The 20543-nt window shown below is 36.4% G+C and overlaps 3 protein-coding genes across 3 annotated transcripts; all 3 read left to right on the top strand.

Annotated features, from left to right (window-relative positions):
• Window positions 1-866: 866 nt before the first annotated feature.
• GCK72_021709 (uncharacterized protein) lies at window positions 867-1600 on the top strand (the record flags this gene model as incomplete). Its single annotated transcript, XM_053734447.1, has 4 exons — window positions 867-876; window positions 930-1288; window positions 1335-1433; window positions 1481-1600. The coding sequence occupies 4 exons, from the start codon at window positions 867-869 to the stop codon at window positions 1598-1600; spliced, it is 588 nt and encodes a 195-aa protein (XP_053583360.1).
• A 3185-nt stretch (window positions 1601-4785) lies between these two features.
• On the top strand, window positions 4786-6450 carry GCK72_021710 (uncharacterized protein; the record flags this gene model as incomplete). Its single annotated transcript, XM_053734448.1, has 9 exons — window positions 4786-4792; window positions 4835-4906; window positions 4974-5167; window positions 5211-5405; window positions 5459-5587; window positions 5634-5756; window positions 5802-5926; window positions 5972-6178; window positions 6234-6450. 9 exons carry the CDS (start codon window positions 4786-4788, stop codon window positions 6448-6450), a joined length of 1269 nt encoding a protein of 422 aa, XP_053583361.1.
• A 12623-nt stretch (window positions 6451-19073) lies between these two features.
• On the top strand, window positions 19074-20143 carry GCK72_021711 (uncharacterized protein; the record flags this gene model as incomplete). Its single annotated transcript, XM_003095386.2, has 3 exons — window positions 19074-19168; window positions 19215-19872; window positions 19922-20143. 3 exons carry the CDS (start codon window positions 19074-19076, stop codon window positions 20141-20143), a joined length of 975 nt encoding a protein of 324 aa, XP_003095434.2.
• Window positions 20144-20543: the final 400 nt, after the last annotated feature.

A 20543-nucleotide genomic window follows, 5' to 3' on the forward strand; every position in this document is an offset into this window, starting at 1 on the left:
AATTCTCGAAGCATTTGGTTCTGGTCTTCTGGAAAAGAAGAACACATATAACTGTCACAGAATTATAGAAAAAACCGAGGAGCTGTTCAAGAAGGTTGAGCAATGGAAGGAAGAGTATAAGGTATGCAAATAGTCAAGTGCTTATTTTCAAATGTTTATTTTAGAAGGATGACTCATATTGGTATGAGTTGCCAGGTGTGATGGAGAAGTTATTGAATGAAAACTCGAAACTCAACAATGACGATAAAGCTGCTAAAATGAAAGAGATACTGGGAGATATTTTGACAAAGTAGGTCACAGTTTTAAAGGTTTTCACAAAAGACCCGGAAAACTATTTTAGCGACGCTTTCTACCTTGGAGTATTCAACAAATGGGAACGGGATCGTTATCTCCACTATTCATTCGACCTTTTCAATCAAAATCAACTCATTGAGCTTTATGGTCCTGGAGATGGGAACGCATTCATATATAGAAGTCGAAAAGCCAATACGGTAGAGGAGAAATGGTTGGCTCTCATTAAAGAGGAAGTGAAGAATGTCAAGTTTGATGTTGAAGAGTACAAGAAGAACCCCAAGGACTACCCGAGCAAGTTGACTCTTCAAATTCATAATTCTGGATTTATTTGTGTTATGGGGCAATTAGGTGAAGTGATTAAGCCGGTTAATTGTGATAGGAATGGTGGAGAGCCGGGGTACCATAGATTGATGTATTCGGAGAAAGATAAGAATGGGAAGAGAGCTCATAGGGAGTTGATTGTGGGGTATTGGTGAATTGTGGTTTGAAAATAAAAATGTTTGCTTGTGGTGTCTTATCAGTTGGTGCTCGTACGTACTGATTTCTGCTAGCGGTCGAAACAAATCGATACGATGCATGGCGGTGAGTTTTATTTTTTTTATTACATCTCATTTTATTAATTTATAAATTTTAAGACATTGATCAATTAAAGAATGTTGTTACCTTGATGAAAGCCAAGAACATTCAATTTGAAGATGTTGAAAAAGCTATCGATCATATAATGGGGGTCGGTGGCATGGTCGATTCATATTGTGGTCTTTCGAATTACTCGGATCGAGTTGTAGAACTTTTACATGTCCTGGAGCTGCAGATTTATGAGGCGGCGGATCAATTGAATAGTAATTTCAAGGACACCACATTTTTTGTGAATATCGTGGAACCAGTTTCCAGATTACTCAAATTCACATCTGCTGCTATCAGAAATCACAACCAAAAATTTTTGAAGCAAGTTTACAAAGAATTTGAAAATAACCCACCACTGAGGTTGACCTACGTAAGTTTTTAAAATATTTTATGTACTTTAAAAAATTATTTTGCAGATGCTATCAAGTTATTTAGAGCACGATGCCATAAATCCAATGAAAGCGAGCCAGAGCAGCAAAGGGGAGGAGCTAGCCCAATGTGTGATGGGGATCCTTGTAAGTGAAAAGACATCTGGACAAACAGACAGATAATATTTTTTCAGCTATTCCTCGACGCATTCTACATTGGTCTCACTGGTCAATACGATGATACGGCGGAGTTGAGAAGGGAGGTCAGAGTGGTGTTGGGGAAGATGGATAAGTTAAGTCATTTAGGGATTTAGGAAGATTACAATAAAGCTAATTAGATATTTAATTACATATAATTTGTTGGTGTGAGCTGGAGGTACTTTGAATCTAAAAATTCAATATCCAACTTATGAAGCCATTTACACCTAGAATGTTATGTTCCTGGTGTGAATAGTGTCATTTTTCATTTCTACAACAACTATCTGTATGTCTTCACAAAAACATTGTACACTGTATAATTCTAATATTAATTTTCTTATAATCCCGCCTCGCTTATTCTCCTCTTTATATTTTTCTGCTTCAATAAAATATGTTATATCATGAGATTATATCCTCGTGACTAGCACCAAAAAGATTAGAGGCGCACATATGCATGACAGGATTATATTTGTAGTCTTTCATCTGGAAATAATAACACAAAACAATTTCTTTTTAAATCGATTTATTTAAAAAAAATAAAAATTTAGATCGGGGTGTTGCACAAGTCAGTTAATTAAAATATTTTAACCAAAGGTAATTGGCGCGTTGCAGAGCTCATTTCTGAAAAAAACAACTTACATTAAAAAACAACTCATTTTTATCGATTACCTATATATTATTTACCCGGGAAGTTGCACATGCTCGAAAAGTAGAAACCCGTGATCTGGAAAAGCAATATTTATTTATTTTGATAAGGTATTTAATTTAAGCTACCTTTTTATAACCCATGGATTCAATTAGCGTGTTGGGACGGAGCTTGCTTGCACATTGAGACCCGAATCTGAAAAAAATTATGAACCAAGTTTTATTTGGGGAAATGTATCTTCTAACAAATCTACTTTTTGAAACAATTGAAAAATTAGACTCTCAGAAAAGATAATTAAAATAAAATTTATTATTTACCTCTATTTATTTACCCGGGAAGTTGCAGTTGCTTGAATAGCAAAAACCGTAATCTGGAAAAACTAATTTTATCAATTTTAAGAAGGTTATAAATTAAATTTACCATTTTATAACCCATAGGTTGAACTGGTGGGAGGGCAGAGCTTGTTTGCACATTGAGACCCGAATCTGAAAAAAATATATTGTAAACCAGGTTATCGGTTTATAAGCGATAACTATCTTTTCTAAATGACTTATACAACTAGACTCTCAGAAAATATAATCAAAAAATACTTACCTATAATTATTTCCCGATTGAAGAAACCCGAAGTCGAAAATAAAACAAGGTTAAATGACAGTGTGAGGTCTGGAAAACGTTATATTTCATAAATTATTGAATCTATACTCAGGGAATTTTGAGCGTTTCGCCTACCATATGGGCGATTTGCCCACCAATTGGGCGGCCGTGCCCACCCGGGTTGGGCATTACCGCCCAAATTAAGGGCGAATCGCCCAACGTGTGATGTCTTTAGCGCTCGCTTTCCTTGCCGATTCTCATATATTTTGCTTGTAAAAAACAGAAGGCAGTTATTGTTTTTATCAATATTTATTAAATCAATTAAAAAGAAAAAATTTATCAAGTCTCTGGCACTTCTTTTTGTTGTTGGCTGTGGGAGGAGTTGGTGATTGAGAGAAAACCATCGATTCACGAATTGGTGTGGGAGTATGGTTTCATGATGATCCGTATTCATCGGGGAGAAATCTGTAATATGAATTATGAAGAGTTAGAACCATATAACACATGCTGATCTTTGCAGTTTTCACATCAGCAGCCGAAGCACTTGCAGAGAGAGAGAGAGAGAGAGAGAGAGAGACGATTTAGAACGGTCTTTTTTAAACCTGTATTTTCCGATAATTCGCTAGAGTTTTTACTCTATCAAAGCATACTAACCTCATTTAGAAAAATCCATCTTGGGAGTTGGAGATTGAGCAGTAGTTGTTCGCTACACGAAAAAATGACCCACTATCCTTTCTGACGCACAATTTTCCGAAGTCTTAAACATGTTTTTAGAATTAATTTGTGTAATTTTTCACTTACAAACCTCTCTTCTTTGGTCGGACGGTGTCCTTTTCTCATATTCATAAAAGAATAGTGTCTTTGAAACAAAGAATTAATACAGAATAATAATGAAAAACAAAGAAAAATTGAAATGATTTTTCCAGTACGATAGAGCGCGTGTTCAAAAACTGGGCGAATCGCCCTACAAATGGGCACTTCGCCCTGCCCCACCACTCTTCCATTCTCGATTTTACAATCTTACCGTCGCCCAACCCTCGCCCACTAGGCACTTCGCCCAAAACGCCGGCGATTCGCCCTAAATGAAGGCTCATCGCCGATACTGTAGGCAATTCGCCTCCTTTATGCCCACCTGATGCCCAACCCTTGCGGAAAATTCCCTGAGTAGTTACTACCCGTAGGTTAATTGGCAATCCTCCTTCGAAGACGCCTAAAAATTAACATAATGAAATAAAGTTTGGTGAATGTAAAATGGTTACCTGTGGACCCGCCAATGTGTGAACACCCATAATAAACCAGTAAAAAATAAGTCATTAGAATTTCAAAAAAATCAAATTAAGACCCCAATGCAGTATAGAGTCGGAACATGCTCTGATGGCGGTGAGGATGTAGAATGAATGATATGATGAGGAAGGTGATGGGCGGGGACTAGTAGTCAAGAGAGACGCAGAGTTGAAGATCCAACTGGCACCGAGGAAGGAAGCACCGGGGAAGGGGGTTTGTTTTGACAAAATCAGAAATTCAAAATTACCCCACATACAAAACACGAACAAACAAGACAAATAAAACACAAACAGGGTTTCTTAAGGCATAATGTCAGAAAATATTCAGGTGACACAAGATTAGGAGGATATTGATTTCAAGGAATATTGTGATAAAAGTAGCATGGAAGTTTTTGCAATAAGCTCTCAGAATCTGTTAACTTTCAAGAATTCACTTGTGCTGTCAGATACGGAATAAAAGTTGAATGCTCGGCCAAATTCGTACATTCTACAAATCTTCAGTCAGAATTCAGGTACACGGTGTGCTTCATCTAATTGAGGCCTAAAGATTATATTGCCTGTGCTCAAAACCAGCTCAATCAAAAACACAAAACGCAACTAGCGTAAGTTCAAAAATTCAGTTTCAAAAGACGAAATCAACAAGTGATAAGGGAAATGGCGCCATTCAAAAGTCAAAGACTGCTTATTGCTGATAGCACTGGTACTGTTGATCTTTGGTTTAGCAACCGTATATAAGCGAAGATAGGCTGGAACACTTTACTCTTATTCTGAGAGGAAAATGAGTGGTAAGTGATTTTTCTTAATTTTTCAATCGCTCTGATTTTTAGGCGCTGTTGAAAAAAACATCAATGATGCAAACGTTTATCCACCTGGACACGGAGAAACCTATGGAACCGCCGGTAAATTTTTAAAAACATTTAATTTTTTTATTACAGTCTTGATAAAGATCTACTATTTGAAATTCAGATGACGTCGGACAAGTGATTGAAATTGCGAATAAAGTTCTCGAAGTGGGAGCGCTGATAATTCCAGAAATCGCACCGTTTCTTCCATTCATCTCTCAAGTCGGGGATGCTGTCAAGAAAATCATTGAGAAAAGTGAGAATGCTCCTGACCCAGTCATGAAAAAGTTGAACGAGCTGGAGAAGAAAATTGATAACGTAAGTTTTCACTGATTACTCAATATCTTTTACTTTTTTACAGCTGGGAAACCAATTGACGGATCACTTCAATGAGATGAACAGTTTCATCACAAAAACAACATTTTCATCGAGTATCATAATACCCACCAAGAGTTTGATGAAGTATCTACATGATTGTTTGGCGACTCGAGATAAAGAAGCGTTGAAAAACTTCACAGCTGCTTATAACAATCGAAAACCGATAAATATTGCATATGTGAGTTTGAAGTTCCAAAAAAGTGAAAATAGTTTAATATTTTAATATCACAGGACATGATTGGTTTCCTAGAGGATGACGAGACTAATCCACTGAAAATGGAAATGAAAGCCGATCCGCTTAGAACTAGCACCACATTTGACAAATGGGATAAGAAAATTAACGCGGTCATGTCACAATTTGTATGTTGCTTTTTTCGGCAGATTGAAAAAACGAGTGAATTTTCAGCTTCTGCTCGAGTTCTTTGCTTGTGGACTCATCAAAGATCAAAACATCTTTGACTCGAAAATGATAGTGGAGAGGTCAATGAAACTCATTGAAACTATTAGAATGTGGAAAGAAGAGTACAAGGTAACTTTTTTAGAAAAAAAAACTGTTCTCAATAATAGTTTCCAGAAAGATCCATCATATTGGTCAAATATGCAAAGAGTATTGCAAACGGATATTGATAAGAATGGAGATGTTGATTTTATGCTTAAAGCTTGGGAAATCAAACGCAAACTAGACACTATTATAACCGAGTTAGCCTTCATTTATTGGATTCGTTAAAAAATTTTCGATTCCAGCGATGCATTTTTTATCATCTGTCGGCAAGTAGGTTTTATGGACGGGCAGTTTGCAATGAGTAACACAGCCAAAGACATTATGTTACTTAAAAAAGATAAGTATACTATGGCGATCTATCGTCATTCGAAACCGTTCGATAAGGAAAAATTTGCAAAATTCCAAAAGGATGCGGACAATTATATTAGCAAAAACAAAGTGAAGACGGTGTTCGTTTTATTTTCGCATATATTCATTTTACTCGATAAAACAACTTTTTTCCAGATTCCCAAGTACTATCGCAGCGTATGCTAGACAGTATGTTGACAATATTGAAAATGCAGGATTTGTTATGTGTTGTCTTGACGAACCAAAGAATATTTGTAAACTCTATGCGAATGGTGATGACGATTTTGTGCATCATCTTCATAGTGAGACTCAATGGATTGGAGCTCCGGTTTTCCGCACGCTCCCAGTTTATATTATGGTTGGAATGCTTTGAAATCATATGTTCTTGAATGTTTTTTGTGGTTTTTTTATGTTAAACTATCTGAGAAAGTTGCTTTTAATAAAATCTTTCACCTAACTTCCGTTTCTATTGAATATTCGAATTTGCTGAGCAAATAGAAGTTTGCTATTATATTATGTTGGCACGAATAATAATAACCGGATGTTAAAAAAGAGATCAACGACATGTAAACAGATTATGCCTTCCTGAAGTACCTCTGTAAAATGAGAATACTTTAATAATAACTCAAACAAATTGATTTATTTAAAAAAATTAAATGGAAGGAGTAGTTGCACATGTTTGTGAAGACTCTGATAACTTATTTCTCATAACACAGAATATAATTAAAGTGTTTGGTGTTATTTTCAAGTTCACAGGAAGATATACCTTTTAAAACCCATACCCTCTCCAATTGAAGAAGTAATTGAGGTGGAATTGTTTATTCATTCGAAAATTCTGTAAGTGTGGACTGAGAAACGTGTGGAGGATAGAAATGGGCGGGGTAGAGGAGATTAATATTCTTGAGAATGTGTGGAGGGACGGAGAGTTGAAGATTATAGGCTCCACCTGGCACCGGAGGAAATAGTGTGGGGAGAGGGGGAGAGTTTCTTAAGGTATAATGAAGGATGAGATTTAGGTTCCTGAAGATTAGGAGGATATAGAAAAGGAGGGATATTGATTTTGAAGCATATAGTGAAAAACAGTGATTATCTGTAACTCCTGGAGTGTAAGACAGACAGAAAATTGAAGATAATTGTCTGAAATCCAAACCAAAAGAAAGTTTCTCATCCTGGAATCAAGCAATGCTTTGGCTACAAAAAAACTACCAAAAGAAGTGATATCAAAATGTTTAATTTAGTTATTTGTTAATATTGAGAAATATAGAGCAAGGTATGCGAATCACAGAGATGACGAGAATGTGCTTCCCATCTGCTGGGTTTATTTGCGCTGTCTCGGAATATATCAAGCCGGAAGTACGTGTCGCAAATTATGGAAGATGTTTCTTAAGGAATGTGGGATAACGTCAGATGATATTCAGGCGTGACAAGATTAGGAGAATATAGATAAGAAAGGATATTGTTATTTTATAACTCCCGAGTTACAGAAAATTGAAGATAATTATCTGAAATACATAGAAAAATGTGACAAGTTATAATTTTCTAGAAATCACTCATGCTGAAAATAGTTATCTCCAGGGCGGCCGATTTACCTTGTTAATTTCGTTTTGTAAAACTATCTATCACTTTTCCAGATTTCAACCAGTATCTCGAGTTTTCACATTTCTTAACTTTAAAGGAAATTTTCTAATCAATGTACCAATTTTTTGGAAAAGTGTTAAAACAGAACAATGAGCTTTTATAAAAACTTTTTATTATATAGTATTGAAAAATAATAATAATAATAATTGAAACACTTCTCCGGTGTGGCTTTTTTGGAAAGCACTTTGAAACCCGTCATGATTGACCTGGAAATAAAACATTGGTAGTTTATAACAAAAAATTGAAAAGTCTTTTTACATACCTAAAAAACCCGTCATAATTGTGTGGCCTCGTCGTGTGAATTCCTCCAAAACCCGTAAGGACCCGTTTTCTGAAATAAAAGACCTTGAATGGGAAAATAAATTAGAGAAACTCATGAAAATCCAGAGAAAGAACCTGCTTACCTTTTAAAAAATCCCGCAATGAATATCCAGAAGGTTTGAATTCTTCCAAAACCCATGAATAGATGATACCGGTATTCTGAAAATATTAAATCGGATAAAAGAATGAATAGGATACACAACTTACCTCAAACTACCCATAAAAGCATGTCCATCTCCTACCTCGTTTTAACCCGTGGATGGAGAAACCCGTAGCCTGAAAATATCAGTAAAGGTGCTAGTACAAACTTCCCAAAAAACAACTCACTTAAAAATACCCATAAGTGTATGTCCACTGCGTGGGAACTCCTCTATAACCTGTGGTCAACGCGAATACCGGCGTCTGAAACATGCAAATTACTTGAAAATGATAATCTTGAAAATTTCAAAAATACCTTTCAAAAACCCGTAGAATAGAATTCTCGGTTGGCTGTACCCGTTATGGGAATAACCTGTAATATAGGAAAGTTAAATCCAAAAAAATTCAAGAAACGCAGACTTACCGTAACCGGAACCCAAAGCAAGATTGTATTAGAATTTTAGAAAAATAAGAAAAAGTACTGTTGACCCCAATGCAGTATGAAGTCGGAGAATGCTCTGATGGCGGTGAGCATATAGAATGAATGATATGATGAGGAAGGTGATGGGCGGGACTAGTAGTCAAGGGAGACGCAGAGTTTCAGAACCAACTGGCACCGGGGAAGGGGGCGCAGGGGCACCGCCTGGCACTGGGGGGGAAATAGCATGAGAGACGGAGAGGAGTTGATATGTATACACGGCTTAGAAAGCGTCACAAGATTAGCGGGAGCTGGAAATCGATTATGAGGGGCCTAGTGATAAGGGGTGCATTTTACTTTATCTACTGAAAAATGTGATACACACCGATTATAAGGGACTTTGATAGGATTGTATAGACAAAATATAAAGCTCCATTATTTGGAGTTAAATAACCTTTCTGTAGTTAGGCCCTCAAAACTTACAGTATGCAAATTTCGGTGAGCATGTTAAATGAAAGAGATGAAAAGAGTAGAGGTGGGCGGGGTATATAAGGGACTAGTAGTTAAGAGAGTAGCAGAGTTGAAGATTATAGGCTTCACCTGGCACCGGGGGGGAATTAGAATTAGAAGACGGAGAGGCGGAGAATTTTCTAAGAATCGAGAGGAACGGCAGATGTTAGAAGATTAGTGGAAGCCGAAAACCGATTAGGAGAGGTCTAGTGATAAGGAGTGCATAACCACTGGAAAATGTTATGCATATCGATTGTAAGGGAATTTGAAAGAATTCTCCAACTTGGGAGCGATAGAGCTTTGACTTTGAATCCTGTAAATGTTGACCTTTTTTGGAGACGTCAGAGGAATCTAACCATAGTCTCAAAGTTCATCACTTCAATTTGAAAAGAGCAGAGGCAATACTTTTAGGTTAGTTGTAGCAGGGTTCAATACTCGACTCTTCAAAGGTTTTTTATGATTTCGTCGCACATCTAAAAAATATTTTTTAAATGTATTTCTGCAGTTCAATGATCCTTCTTTCCCACCCCCCACTCATTTTCTGCTCCCTAGCCTATTAATTCGGCAAGGAGAGACACCGAGAAAGAAGATTTAAAAAAAAACTTTTTATTGAAATAGTGAATTTAAAAAAATTATAACCCGGTCTGAAACTGGCAGTCTTCGGTCTGGAAGTCGCCAAGAAACCCGTTATGATCGACCTGGAAATAAAATAGTTGGTAGTTTATAACAAAAAATTGAAAAGGCTTTTTACATACCTCAAAAACCCGTCATAATAGTGTGGCCTCGTCGTGTGAATTCCTCCAAAACCCGTAAGGACCCGTTTTCTGAAATGAAAGAGCTTGAATGGGAAAATAAATTAGAGAAACCCATGCAAATCTAGAGAAAGAACTTGCTTACCTTTTAAAAAATCCAGCAATGAGTAGTGTGCATGCTTGAATTCTTCCAAAACCCGTGAAGGAAGGGGACCGGTATTCTGAAAATATCAAATCGGATAAGAGAATGAATAGAATACACAATTTACCTCAAACTACCCATAAAAGCATGTCCATCTCCTACTTCTTTTTAACCAGTCGATGGAGAAACCCGTATTCTGAAAATATCAATAAAGGTACAAGTACAAACTCCCCAAAAAAACAAACAACTTACCTAAAAATACCCCTGGCGGATAGTGTGTCCGCGCCGAACTCATCTATAACCCGTTGAAGGAACCAGTTTTCTGAAAAACTACGTTAACTTGAAAGGAATAATCTAGAACGTTTCAAAAATACCTTTCAAAAACCCGTTGGCTGTACCCGTTATGGGAATAACCTGTAAGATATCAAAGTTAAATTCAACAATATTCAAAAAACCTATACTTACCGTAACCAAAACCCGAAGAAACAAAATTAGAATTCAAAAAAAATCAAATTAAGACCCCAATGCAGTATGAAGTCGGAGCATGCTCTGATGGCGGTGAGCATATAGAATGAATGATATGATGAGGAAGGAGATGGGCGGGGACTAGTAGTCAAGAGAGACGCAGAGTTTCAGAACCAACTGGCACCGAGGAAGGGGGCACCGGGGCTCAACCAGGCGCCGGGGGAAATAGCATGAGAGACGCAGAAGAGTTGATATGTATTCACGGCTTAGAAGGCGTCACAAGATTAGCGGGAGCGAGAAATCGATTATGTTCTTTGCGCTTTAACAGTATCCTTGTTATAGTATCCTTGTTAGTAGGGCGTATAGACAAAACATAGAGTGGAATAACCTTTTTGTAGAAACACTCTCCTAGATAACTATTTAAAAGTTACAGTCTGGTAAATGGAATTGGCTAATAGGATAACCAGTGACTCCATTCTCAAAGCTCAACATTTTTGACTAAAACTGAAAAGGGTCTCCTTTCTTTTTGATAGAGAGTTCATCCTACTTGCGCACTTTTCTATGGTTCCCTGGCCCATAGACTCTACAAAACTTTGATCGGAAAGAAAAAATGCATTGGAGAAATCTGTGATTTAAAAAAAATATTTTATTACAATAGTGAAATACTAATTTAAAAAAAATTTAAAGCCCGTTTGTAACTGCCAGTCGTTGGCTCTGGCAAGAAGAGACCCGTCGTGGTAGATCTGAAATTTAAAAAATTATAGTATTTCGTCATAAAAAGTCAGAGAAACAACTTACATTAAAAACCAATTATGGTTAGATGAATAGATGAGGAGTTCTTGCCTGGAAATTTATATGTTTAGTTTTATCCTAAAAGATAATTGGGTAATTACTTACCTCAAACAAAACAATTTTCACTACTGTGTGGCCTCGGTGGACGAACTCTTCAGAAACCCGTGGAAAAGACCAGTCTTCTGAAAAACAAAGTAGTTCTGAAAAACAATGTAACACAAAACTCTAGAACTTACCGAGATTTTTTTTTGAAACCCGTTTAAGCGACTCTTTCTGATTCCCGAGATTCAGGATCCGTGGTTAGATGTACCCGCCATGGAAACTACCTGAACAATAGGAAAGTTAAATTCAACAAGATTCAAGACAAGCAGACTTACCGTAATCAAAACCCGAAACAAGATTGTATTAGAATTTTAGAAAAATAAGAAAAAGTACTGTTGACCCCAATTCACTATAGAGTCTGATCATGTCTGCTGGCGGTGAGCATGTTAAATGAAAGAAGTGAAAAGGGTATGGGCGGGGCATATGGAGGAGTAGTAATCTTGTCACCAAGGGGAAAAGAGACGCAGGTTCGAATATTATAGGCTTCACTTCCTACGAAGGAAAGTGCACTTGTGATGGAGAGGCGAAGCAGGATTTGTGCTCCGCAGGAATTACAAGATTAGCAGAAGCTCGAATATGAGGAATGGAATATAAGGGATGAGGTTTATTTGTGCAGTTTTCATTTATTCTGAAGATGAGGTTTTCAGTAAAACATAAAAGCGTGTCATAGCGCTCCTGATTGTAATATAGTGCTATATTTTTGTAGCTGACACTTTTTTGTCATTTCGAGTAATTTAACTTTACAGTTTAGAGTATCAACACTAATTACTGCAATCCCCCTCCATTATTTTTAATTAAATTTTTTTGATTTCATCTTCAAGCTTTTCTCGACACTCGGAGACTCCGCCTCTTGACATTGTGATTGTCTAAATTTTATAAACATAGAATATACATATAATTATCAAATTTCAAAATATAATTATAAACATTTAATTCATCCGTCGAATTGCACTAGTTTGAGCATTTCCAATGTGCGTTTCGCCTTGAGAAGAAGGAATCGATCGGCGAGTTTCAGAAGTGGCTCGATCTTTCTTCCTGAAAAAAGAAGGTAATATACTCTACCGAGCCATTGTTCAACTCACTTTCTATCTCGATAAATATATCGTGCACAATGCACAAAACCATAGAGAAATCTTCGAAATCGACATCTTCAATTTGAATTTCCATCATCGATTTTTCTTTGAATTCCCCATTGAAAAGTGTGTTGAAGTAGTCGGAGTGGCTGGAGAGAAGCTAGGGTGCTATACCAGTTGGAAGGGGTCACTTTTTTTGTGAGGCTGAAGGCGTGTGAGAGACACTTTTTTGTTACTTAACCTTTTTCTTAGGCTTAGGTTTCTTAGAAATTCGGAAAAAAAAATTGACAAAAACGATTAATTTGTCAATTTTTGTCGTTTTTTTCAATTTTTTCCGAGTTTCTAAGAAACCTAAGCCTAAGAGAATGGTGAAAAGTGGTCCCTCACAAGAATCACACTCATTGTGTAAGCTTTGTCCTTCTTTCAGCACACTGATTCGGAATACCCCAAAAACAGTTTTTGAGTGGCCCCCCCCAAAAAAAAATTTTTTTTGGAAATTTTCGGGAAAAAAAATTTTTTTCGATGGAAAATTTTTTGTGTCCTAACAACTTAAAAACATCATAAAAATAATCAGCTATCATTTTTATGTCGAAAAAAGTGAAAAAATCGCGAAAAAAAGTGACCCCTTCCAACTGGTATAGCACCGAAGCTAGAGAAATAGTTTATGAAAAATTTGAATTTGAGAAAAAATCGCTCACAGATTTGTTAACATGTAATTTCTTTCCATCGACAACCAGAGTTGCATCGGTTTTGTCAGATTTAACAAATGTCGATTCGTAGATACTCTTGGCAGACATTTTTAGCTGAAATGATTACTTAAATTATTCAGGTGATTTTTAGCGCTGTCAAGCAGCGGTAAAAACGGAGTTTAACGCTGCTAAACAGCGCTAAAACTGAGTTTAACGCTGCTAAACAGCGCTAAAACTGAGTTTAACGCTGGTTAGCAGCGCTAAAATCGGAATTTAACGCTGTTTAGCAGCGTTGAAATTCTCATCGAGCCCTTTTTCGGGAGCAGTTTAGCGCTACTTTAGCGAATGTCTCGCAAATACTCATGGAGGACATTTTTAGCTGAAATTTTCACTAAAATACCCGAAAACTGAAACTAAAATGACAGCGAGGCGATTTCTAGCCTTCCATTGCCAATTAATCAAGAAAAATAGTTTTTCTCTGAAAAATAACACTTTTCGGAACCAAAACAAACAAAAAATCAAGAAAAAATATACTTTTTATTGAAACAATGATTAAAATTAGATCCTTAAGCTTCTTGAAACTATCCATTGTCACACAATCGCAATTGTTCCAAAGTTTCGATATTGAGAACGTTGAGCTCAAATTAGACGATTACAAAATGAAACTGTACTAGAAAACTTAGCTGATTAAAACAACGTCGTCGCAAAATCTTCGCTATCGACGCCTTCAATTCGAGTTTTTTTCATTGATTTTTTCTTGAATTCCCGACTGAAAAGAGTGGCGAAGTCTTCGAATTTGATGCCTTCAATTGGAATTTCCGTCATAGATTTCTATTCCAAACCCAATTCGAGAGGTGCTGAAAAACAAACATATTCATAAACTCTTAAATATTATTCTTCCCAGCGCTAAAACCGGAATTTAGCGCTGGCTAGCAGCGCTAAAATTGGAATTTAACGCTGCTAAACAGCGCTAAAATCATGGTTTAGCGCTGCTAACCAGCGCTAAAATCGGAATTTAGCGCTGCTTAGCAGCGTTAAAATTCTCGAAGAGTCCTTTTTGAGAGCAGCTTAGCGATACTTTAGTGAATGTTGACTCGTAAATACTCGTAACAGACATTTTTAGCTGAAATTGTGACTACAATTCCCGAAAACTGAAACAAAAATTATACCGAGACGATTTCTAGCCTTTTACAGTCAATAAATCGAGAAAAATAGAGTTCCTTTGAAAAATAACACTTTTCGGAAACAAAAGAAGCAAAGCGTCGAAAAAAATATAATTTTTATTGAAAAAATCATCAAAATTAGATCGAAGAGCTTCTAGAAACGGTCCGTTGTCACAAAATCGCAAAAGTTCCACGTGGCGAAGCGCGAGCATTAAAAGATTTTAGAAATTGAATACATTGAGCTGAAATTTGACGATTACAAAATGAAACTGTACTGGAAAACTTAGCTGATTGAGAAAATGAAATCGTCGCAAAATTTCAGTTCTCTTCATCGATTTTTCTTAAATTTCCCGACTGAGAAGAGTGTCGAAGTCGTCGGAATGGCAGGAGAGCAGCTGAAGAAGAATTTTTTGAAAAAAAAACAACATTGGAACAGAAAAAACTACTAATCTTCTGGAAAACAGACAAACTGTTTTATCGACAACCAAAATAGCGCCAGTTTCACACAAATCGGGCGTTTAGAAGCACTCATCTGACGGCGATCAGTGATTTTATCTGAAAAATCAATGTTATTCAATCATTTTCTGTATTGAAGATGGTTTTTTTACCAGTTCGCGAAAATTCCACGTGACGGATCGGCGAGAAGATATTAGATGTTGTCTAGATCGCACTGAAATAAAACGATTACAAAAAAGAACTGTACTCAAAAACTTAGCTGATTAAGCCCAAAACTTCGTCGCAAAATCTTCGATATCCACGGAATCAATTCGAGTTTCCGTCATCGATTCTTTCTTGAATTCCCAGTTGAAAAGAGTCGTTTTGTCTGAAAAATCAGCGCTATTCAATCATTTTCTGTATTGAAAGTGGCTTTTCTACCCTTACAATGATGGAGAGAGTGGCGAAATCTTCGATTTTGACGTCTTCAACCGGAATTTCCGTTATCGATTTAGATTCCAAACCCAATTCGAGAGGTGCTGAAAAAGAAACATATTCATAAACTCTTAAATAGCAAAAGAACTGAATTTTAGCGCTGTTTAGCAGCGTTAAAATCGAAATTTACCGCTGCTATACAGCGCTAAAATCATGGTTTAGCGCTGGCTAGCAGCGCTAAAATCGGAACTTAACGCTGCTAAACAGCGCTAAAACTGAATTTTAACGCTGGTTAGCAGCGCTAAAATCGGAATTTAGCGCTGTTTATTATCAAAATAAAAAAGTTCCGACATTTTTTCTTACGACAAAATGCAGACTCAGTACAAAAATACTACTGTGTCTGCATTCTGACGTGAAAAAAAATGTCGGAACTTTTTTATTTCGACAATAGCAGCGTTGAAATTCTCATGAAGCCTGCATAAATTTTGCTTGTTGTGACCCTTAAAGATTTAATTTTTCTTACTGTTTTTCTTGCCACTGTCAAACGGTATTTCCGGCGCTGAATGTATTTGTGAAGTCGAAGTGGTTGGAGAGAAGCTGAAAATTTGATTAAAAACAGTAAATTGAGCCAAATTATCACTTCCCGTTTTTTTTGCATTCTTTTGTCCTGGGCAACCAAAATTGCATCAGGTTTCTTCGATTGAGCGGTTGTTGGTTTGCAGCGGCGTGGCACAGAAGATTTCAGCATTTTTACCTGTGAAAATTACTTTTTATCTGAATAAAAATTTCTTTTGAGTTTAAAAAGTGAAAAGATGGAAAGAACATTTGAAACAAAACCATATTTAGCTCCAAAAATAATATTTAAAAAATCATTTTTGAATTTTAGTGTTTACTACGGTAGGTGCCAAAGTACGTAGAGTGTTTGCGTACAATGCGCATTAGACTTTACGAGCAAGAATTTTTGAACTTTTCTAACTTTTCAAACCTATTTTCCATCAATTTTCATTGAATTTTTGAGGAATTTTTGAATCTCAGAAGCTTCTTCTACGTATTTTCATTTGTTTTCAGCGATTTTCACTAGTTTTACTAGCGGAGGTTATCGGAAAAAGTAGTTTTCCCAGAAACACCTACAAGAAGCGTTGAGAACATGAGTTTCCCTTTTCTCGATTATTTTCCTCTCCATTTTTCTTTTTTGAATTACTAGAATCTGTATCAAATCTATTTTATCTTAATGCTCCTTTTCGATACAGCGCTATTTTTCATATTTTAGCGCTGTTTAGCAGCGTTAAACTCATTTTTTAGCGCTGTTTAGCAGCGCTAAAACCGGAATTTAGCGCTGGCTAGCAGCGCTAAAATTGGAATTTAACGCTGCTAAACAGCGTTAAACTTATTTTTAGCGCTGTTTAGCAGCGTTTAACTCAGGTTGTAGCACTTTTAGCACTGGTTAAAAGCGTTTTGTTTAAATCTGCCTCTCATTTTCCTGTCGGAAACCCATTTTGAATAAATTTTGCCATTTTTTAAAAGAAAATTATTCATAAATTAACTGAAAGTCACTAAACCTCTATATATCAATTTTCTCAGCAAAATTTCGCACTAAAATCTTTAGAGGGTTCACATTGCATATTTTCAATCAGTTTTCAATGAATTTTACAGAAAATTTTGAATTTCGGAGGTTCAACGTATTTTTATTTATTTTCAGCGTTTTTTACTAGTTTGGGCATCGGAAATTATCGCAAGAAGTAATTCTCCTTAGTTTTGGCGCTGTTTAGCAGCGATAAACTCAGTTAAAGTTGTTTTAACGCTACTCTTCAAATACTTCGTCCTTTTTTCCTGCCGGAAGTCCATTTTTCAATAGATTTTGCCAATTTTTCAGAAAATGTCGGATTCCCTCTGCAATAACCCGATCGCCATTCGCGCATGCATTCTCAACGATGTTCTTCGTCGCAAATCAATCGAAAAATCTTTTGGAGATCTTTGTAAAGTCATCGGATATCAGAGAATGAGTTTCGCGGATTTCAAATATTGGTTCGATCGATTCTCCGGTGGAAATTATGATTTGGAGGATGAGAAAAGGTAAAGAAATCTGCAATTAATTCTTAATATCTAAAAACTTCTGATTTTTTTAGTGAGCCGCCGAAAGTTCTCGAGTTTTCCAGTTTGCCGATTGATGTCATCGATATTATTGTTAAGAAACTAAAATTGAAAGAACAGTAAGTATACCGCGACTAAAACTCAATAATTATTCGGTTTTTCAGGTTGGTTCTCCGAAAAGTGTGCAAACAGCTCCGTGATATTGTCGATGATCAAAAAACATTTCCGTTGGAGCGTATTGAGATCGGATGTGCCGACAACAACATCTTCTGCAGATACAACAGATATGATCACGAAGCTGTATTCTATGTAGACAGAAACTGGGAAAAGCCAGACCCATACTATTACAGACACTTGTCTGATTTCAAAGTCATTCGAAGCAATGATTATGTGAAAACTGCTTGTATCGATTTGAATTTTGTTCTCAAAAATTCGAATCTCCAGTTGGACCGATTTGATTTTGTAAATACGAGATTCATCAATACTGGGAAAGGCGACGAGAAAGAAGAAAAAGCTAAACAGAATTTCGAAAGTGTCAAAGCGATTTTCGAGTCATTGGATCACAGAATTGTTGCGAAAAGATTCGAAATAAAAGACAGCGAATTAGAAGTCATGCTGGATATTCTTCCGTATATCAAGCCTGGAACACTCGAATACATTGAAATCTTTCGTTCTCGCAATCAAACGTATTGGAATGTTACTGGTGAATCGTACGAAATAATCAAGCTCGTCAATATGGAACAATGGAAACAAGCAACAAAGGTCTATTGTAGATATGCTTTCGAATACTTTCAGCCGGAACATTTTGCTCATTTCAAGCGAATCAGTTTTTATGAGTGGTCCATCTATCCACGAACCCTGTTAAAATTCAGAAATGTAGGTCAACGTCCTTGTTGAAAAAATAATTAGTTATCAAATTTCAGTTGTTCCTCATACCTTCGTCCAAAATCACTCGCTGCTATGTCGACACAAAAGATGGATTCGAAACGGACGATATCGACATCGAATACTATGGACGTCGTGTCGGACAACCAGCTCCTCCACTCGATCAGTATGGTATCACACGTCACTACGATATTCCGCACACAACTGATTACTTGGAAATCAATCTCCGATATAGAATGGAGGAGATGACTATCGAAAGGAAAAGTCGTCTAACTGATTAATTGATTTTCATTGATTTCTTCTCTTTTTTCTTGAATTTTCCTGTTTCTCTTTGTTACCATTTGTTGTTTTTTTCATGAATTGTTGTTAATCTTGTTAATCATACTATTTTCTACACACATATTTAGTTTACAATCTCGAAATTACTTGCGATTTCGAGTACGTAAAGCAAATTGACACAGAAAACTTAAAAGTCATTCCCTGACACAGCGCGACACTTTTCAATGAATTTTTCATTCATTTACATTGTTTAATCATTTTTCAACTATCTCGAATCAAAAAATCTCTGAAAAACTTTTGCAAAACACCTATTTTCAGCTGCAAAAGTCCCATGTCTCGCTTCAAATTCCATTTTGCCAATACTGCGTTTTATAGTCCCCCCGGCCGTGTACTCCTCGTGGACAAGTCGATTTCGTTATTTTTCGTATGATTTTCTTGTTTTTTTGCTATTTTTCGTTTAATTTTTGAAAATTTTCCCGTTTTTCTGTTGATAAATCGTGTAGTCTGACTGATTTACTATTTATAAAACACGATTTCGTATAAATATAGTGCGAAAAGCTCAGTTGTGTTTATATTATAATAAAACCAGTCCGAATACATTACTTTTTAATAAAATTTACCTATTTAAATTGGTTTCTAATCGTTTTTATTTCAGAAAACACTCAAAAATGTTAGATTCCCCACCCGAGACAGCCAAAGAATTTTCTGATTTGCCGATTGATGTCATCGGAGAAATTGTAGAGAAAATGGAATTGAAAGAACAGTAAGTCAGATTGATTTTTAAATAAAATTACTAGCGAAAATTTCAGATTAATCCTCCGAAAAGTGTGCAAACAACTCCGAGATGTCGTCGATGAGCAAAAGACTTCCCCCTTTGAAGCGATTGAGATTTCGTGTGGAGATACAGAAATTTTCTGTCGATATAACTGTGAAGATGTGGTTTATGCATTGAGGATACCAAGGGATCATCATAATGCAAAAGTAGTTCATGGAGACGATTATATCGGAGTCGCATGCAACGATCTGAAAATGGCGTTGGGAAATCCGAAATTTGTTTTGCCCCGCTTCCGCTTTTTCTACAGAAGCTATAAAGAAAGTGTACCAAGTTTAGAATTCGAAACACTTGTATCATTTCTGGAGTCCTTGGGCCACAAAGCGTCTGTTAGATCAGTGGATATCGATGCACCAGAAATCGACGCCACCATCAGAATTCTCTCATGTTTGAATCCCAAAACACTGAAATCTATCGAAACTCATCGATTCAAAATGTCTAGTTCGTGGAGTTTGACCGATTCGATAAAAAATAAATTAGATGAGTTGGCTGAAATGGAACAATGGAAACAGGCAGAAGAATTGAGTTGTCCTCATCCAACTTTTCTTTTCAAGCCCGAGCATTTTTCGAGTTTCAAGCGAATCAATTTCAAAGAGTTTGGTTATGACAGCGGAGCACTTGAAAAATACAAAAAAGTGAGTTTATTTTCAGTTTTCAGAATTTTTTCCAAAGAAATAATTTCAGATATTTCTGGCACCCTTGTCCAAAACTATCCTCCTCTCTATCGAACGTCGAGATGAGTTTCAATTAGATGAGTCTATTGAACTCCCCGGTACACCAGCTGCTCCAATTGAACCGAATAGTGTAATTCGTCATTTCGATATCCCGAATTCGGAGGATTATTTGGAATATCACTTTTTGATAGGACAGCAGGGAATGACGATCACAAAGAAGAGTAGGGAGTGATAAATATTTGATTTAATAGAGTTTTATTGGTTGTTTTATCTATATTCGTACAATAAATGTTAACTTCAGAAAATTAATTTTTCCCCCGTCGCGTTGCGTGCGCGTCGCGGTTTTTATTGAAAGATACGACAAATAAACATTAAATTTAAATTTGGCACTCATCCAACTCTTTTTTGGCACCATGCCAACCGTAGTGCGACGGAGTGCGTTTACGCCACCATACGCTTCGCACCCTGTGCGTACCCAATACATTGATCGCTAGCCGATAACATCCCAAAGCGTGGTAGGAGCTGAAAAAGAATTCCAATTCAACAACAAGATTTCTCAAGCCAAGTTGATATAGTTTTGCCCTCCCCTCCTTCAAACAACCAGAACACAAACCATTTATTCATATCTTTTT

Source organism: Caenorhabditis remanei, chromosome V (assembly GCF_010183535.1).
Source record: "Caenorhabditis remanei strain PX506 chromosome V, whole genome shotgun sequence".
Lineage (NCBI taxonomy): Eukaryota > Metazoa > Nematoda > Chromadorea > Rhabditida > Rhabditidae > Caenorhabditis > Caenorhabditis remanei.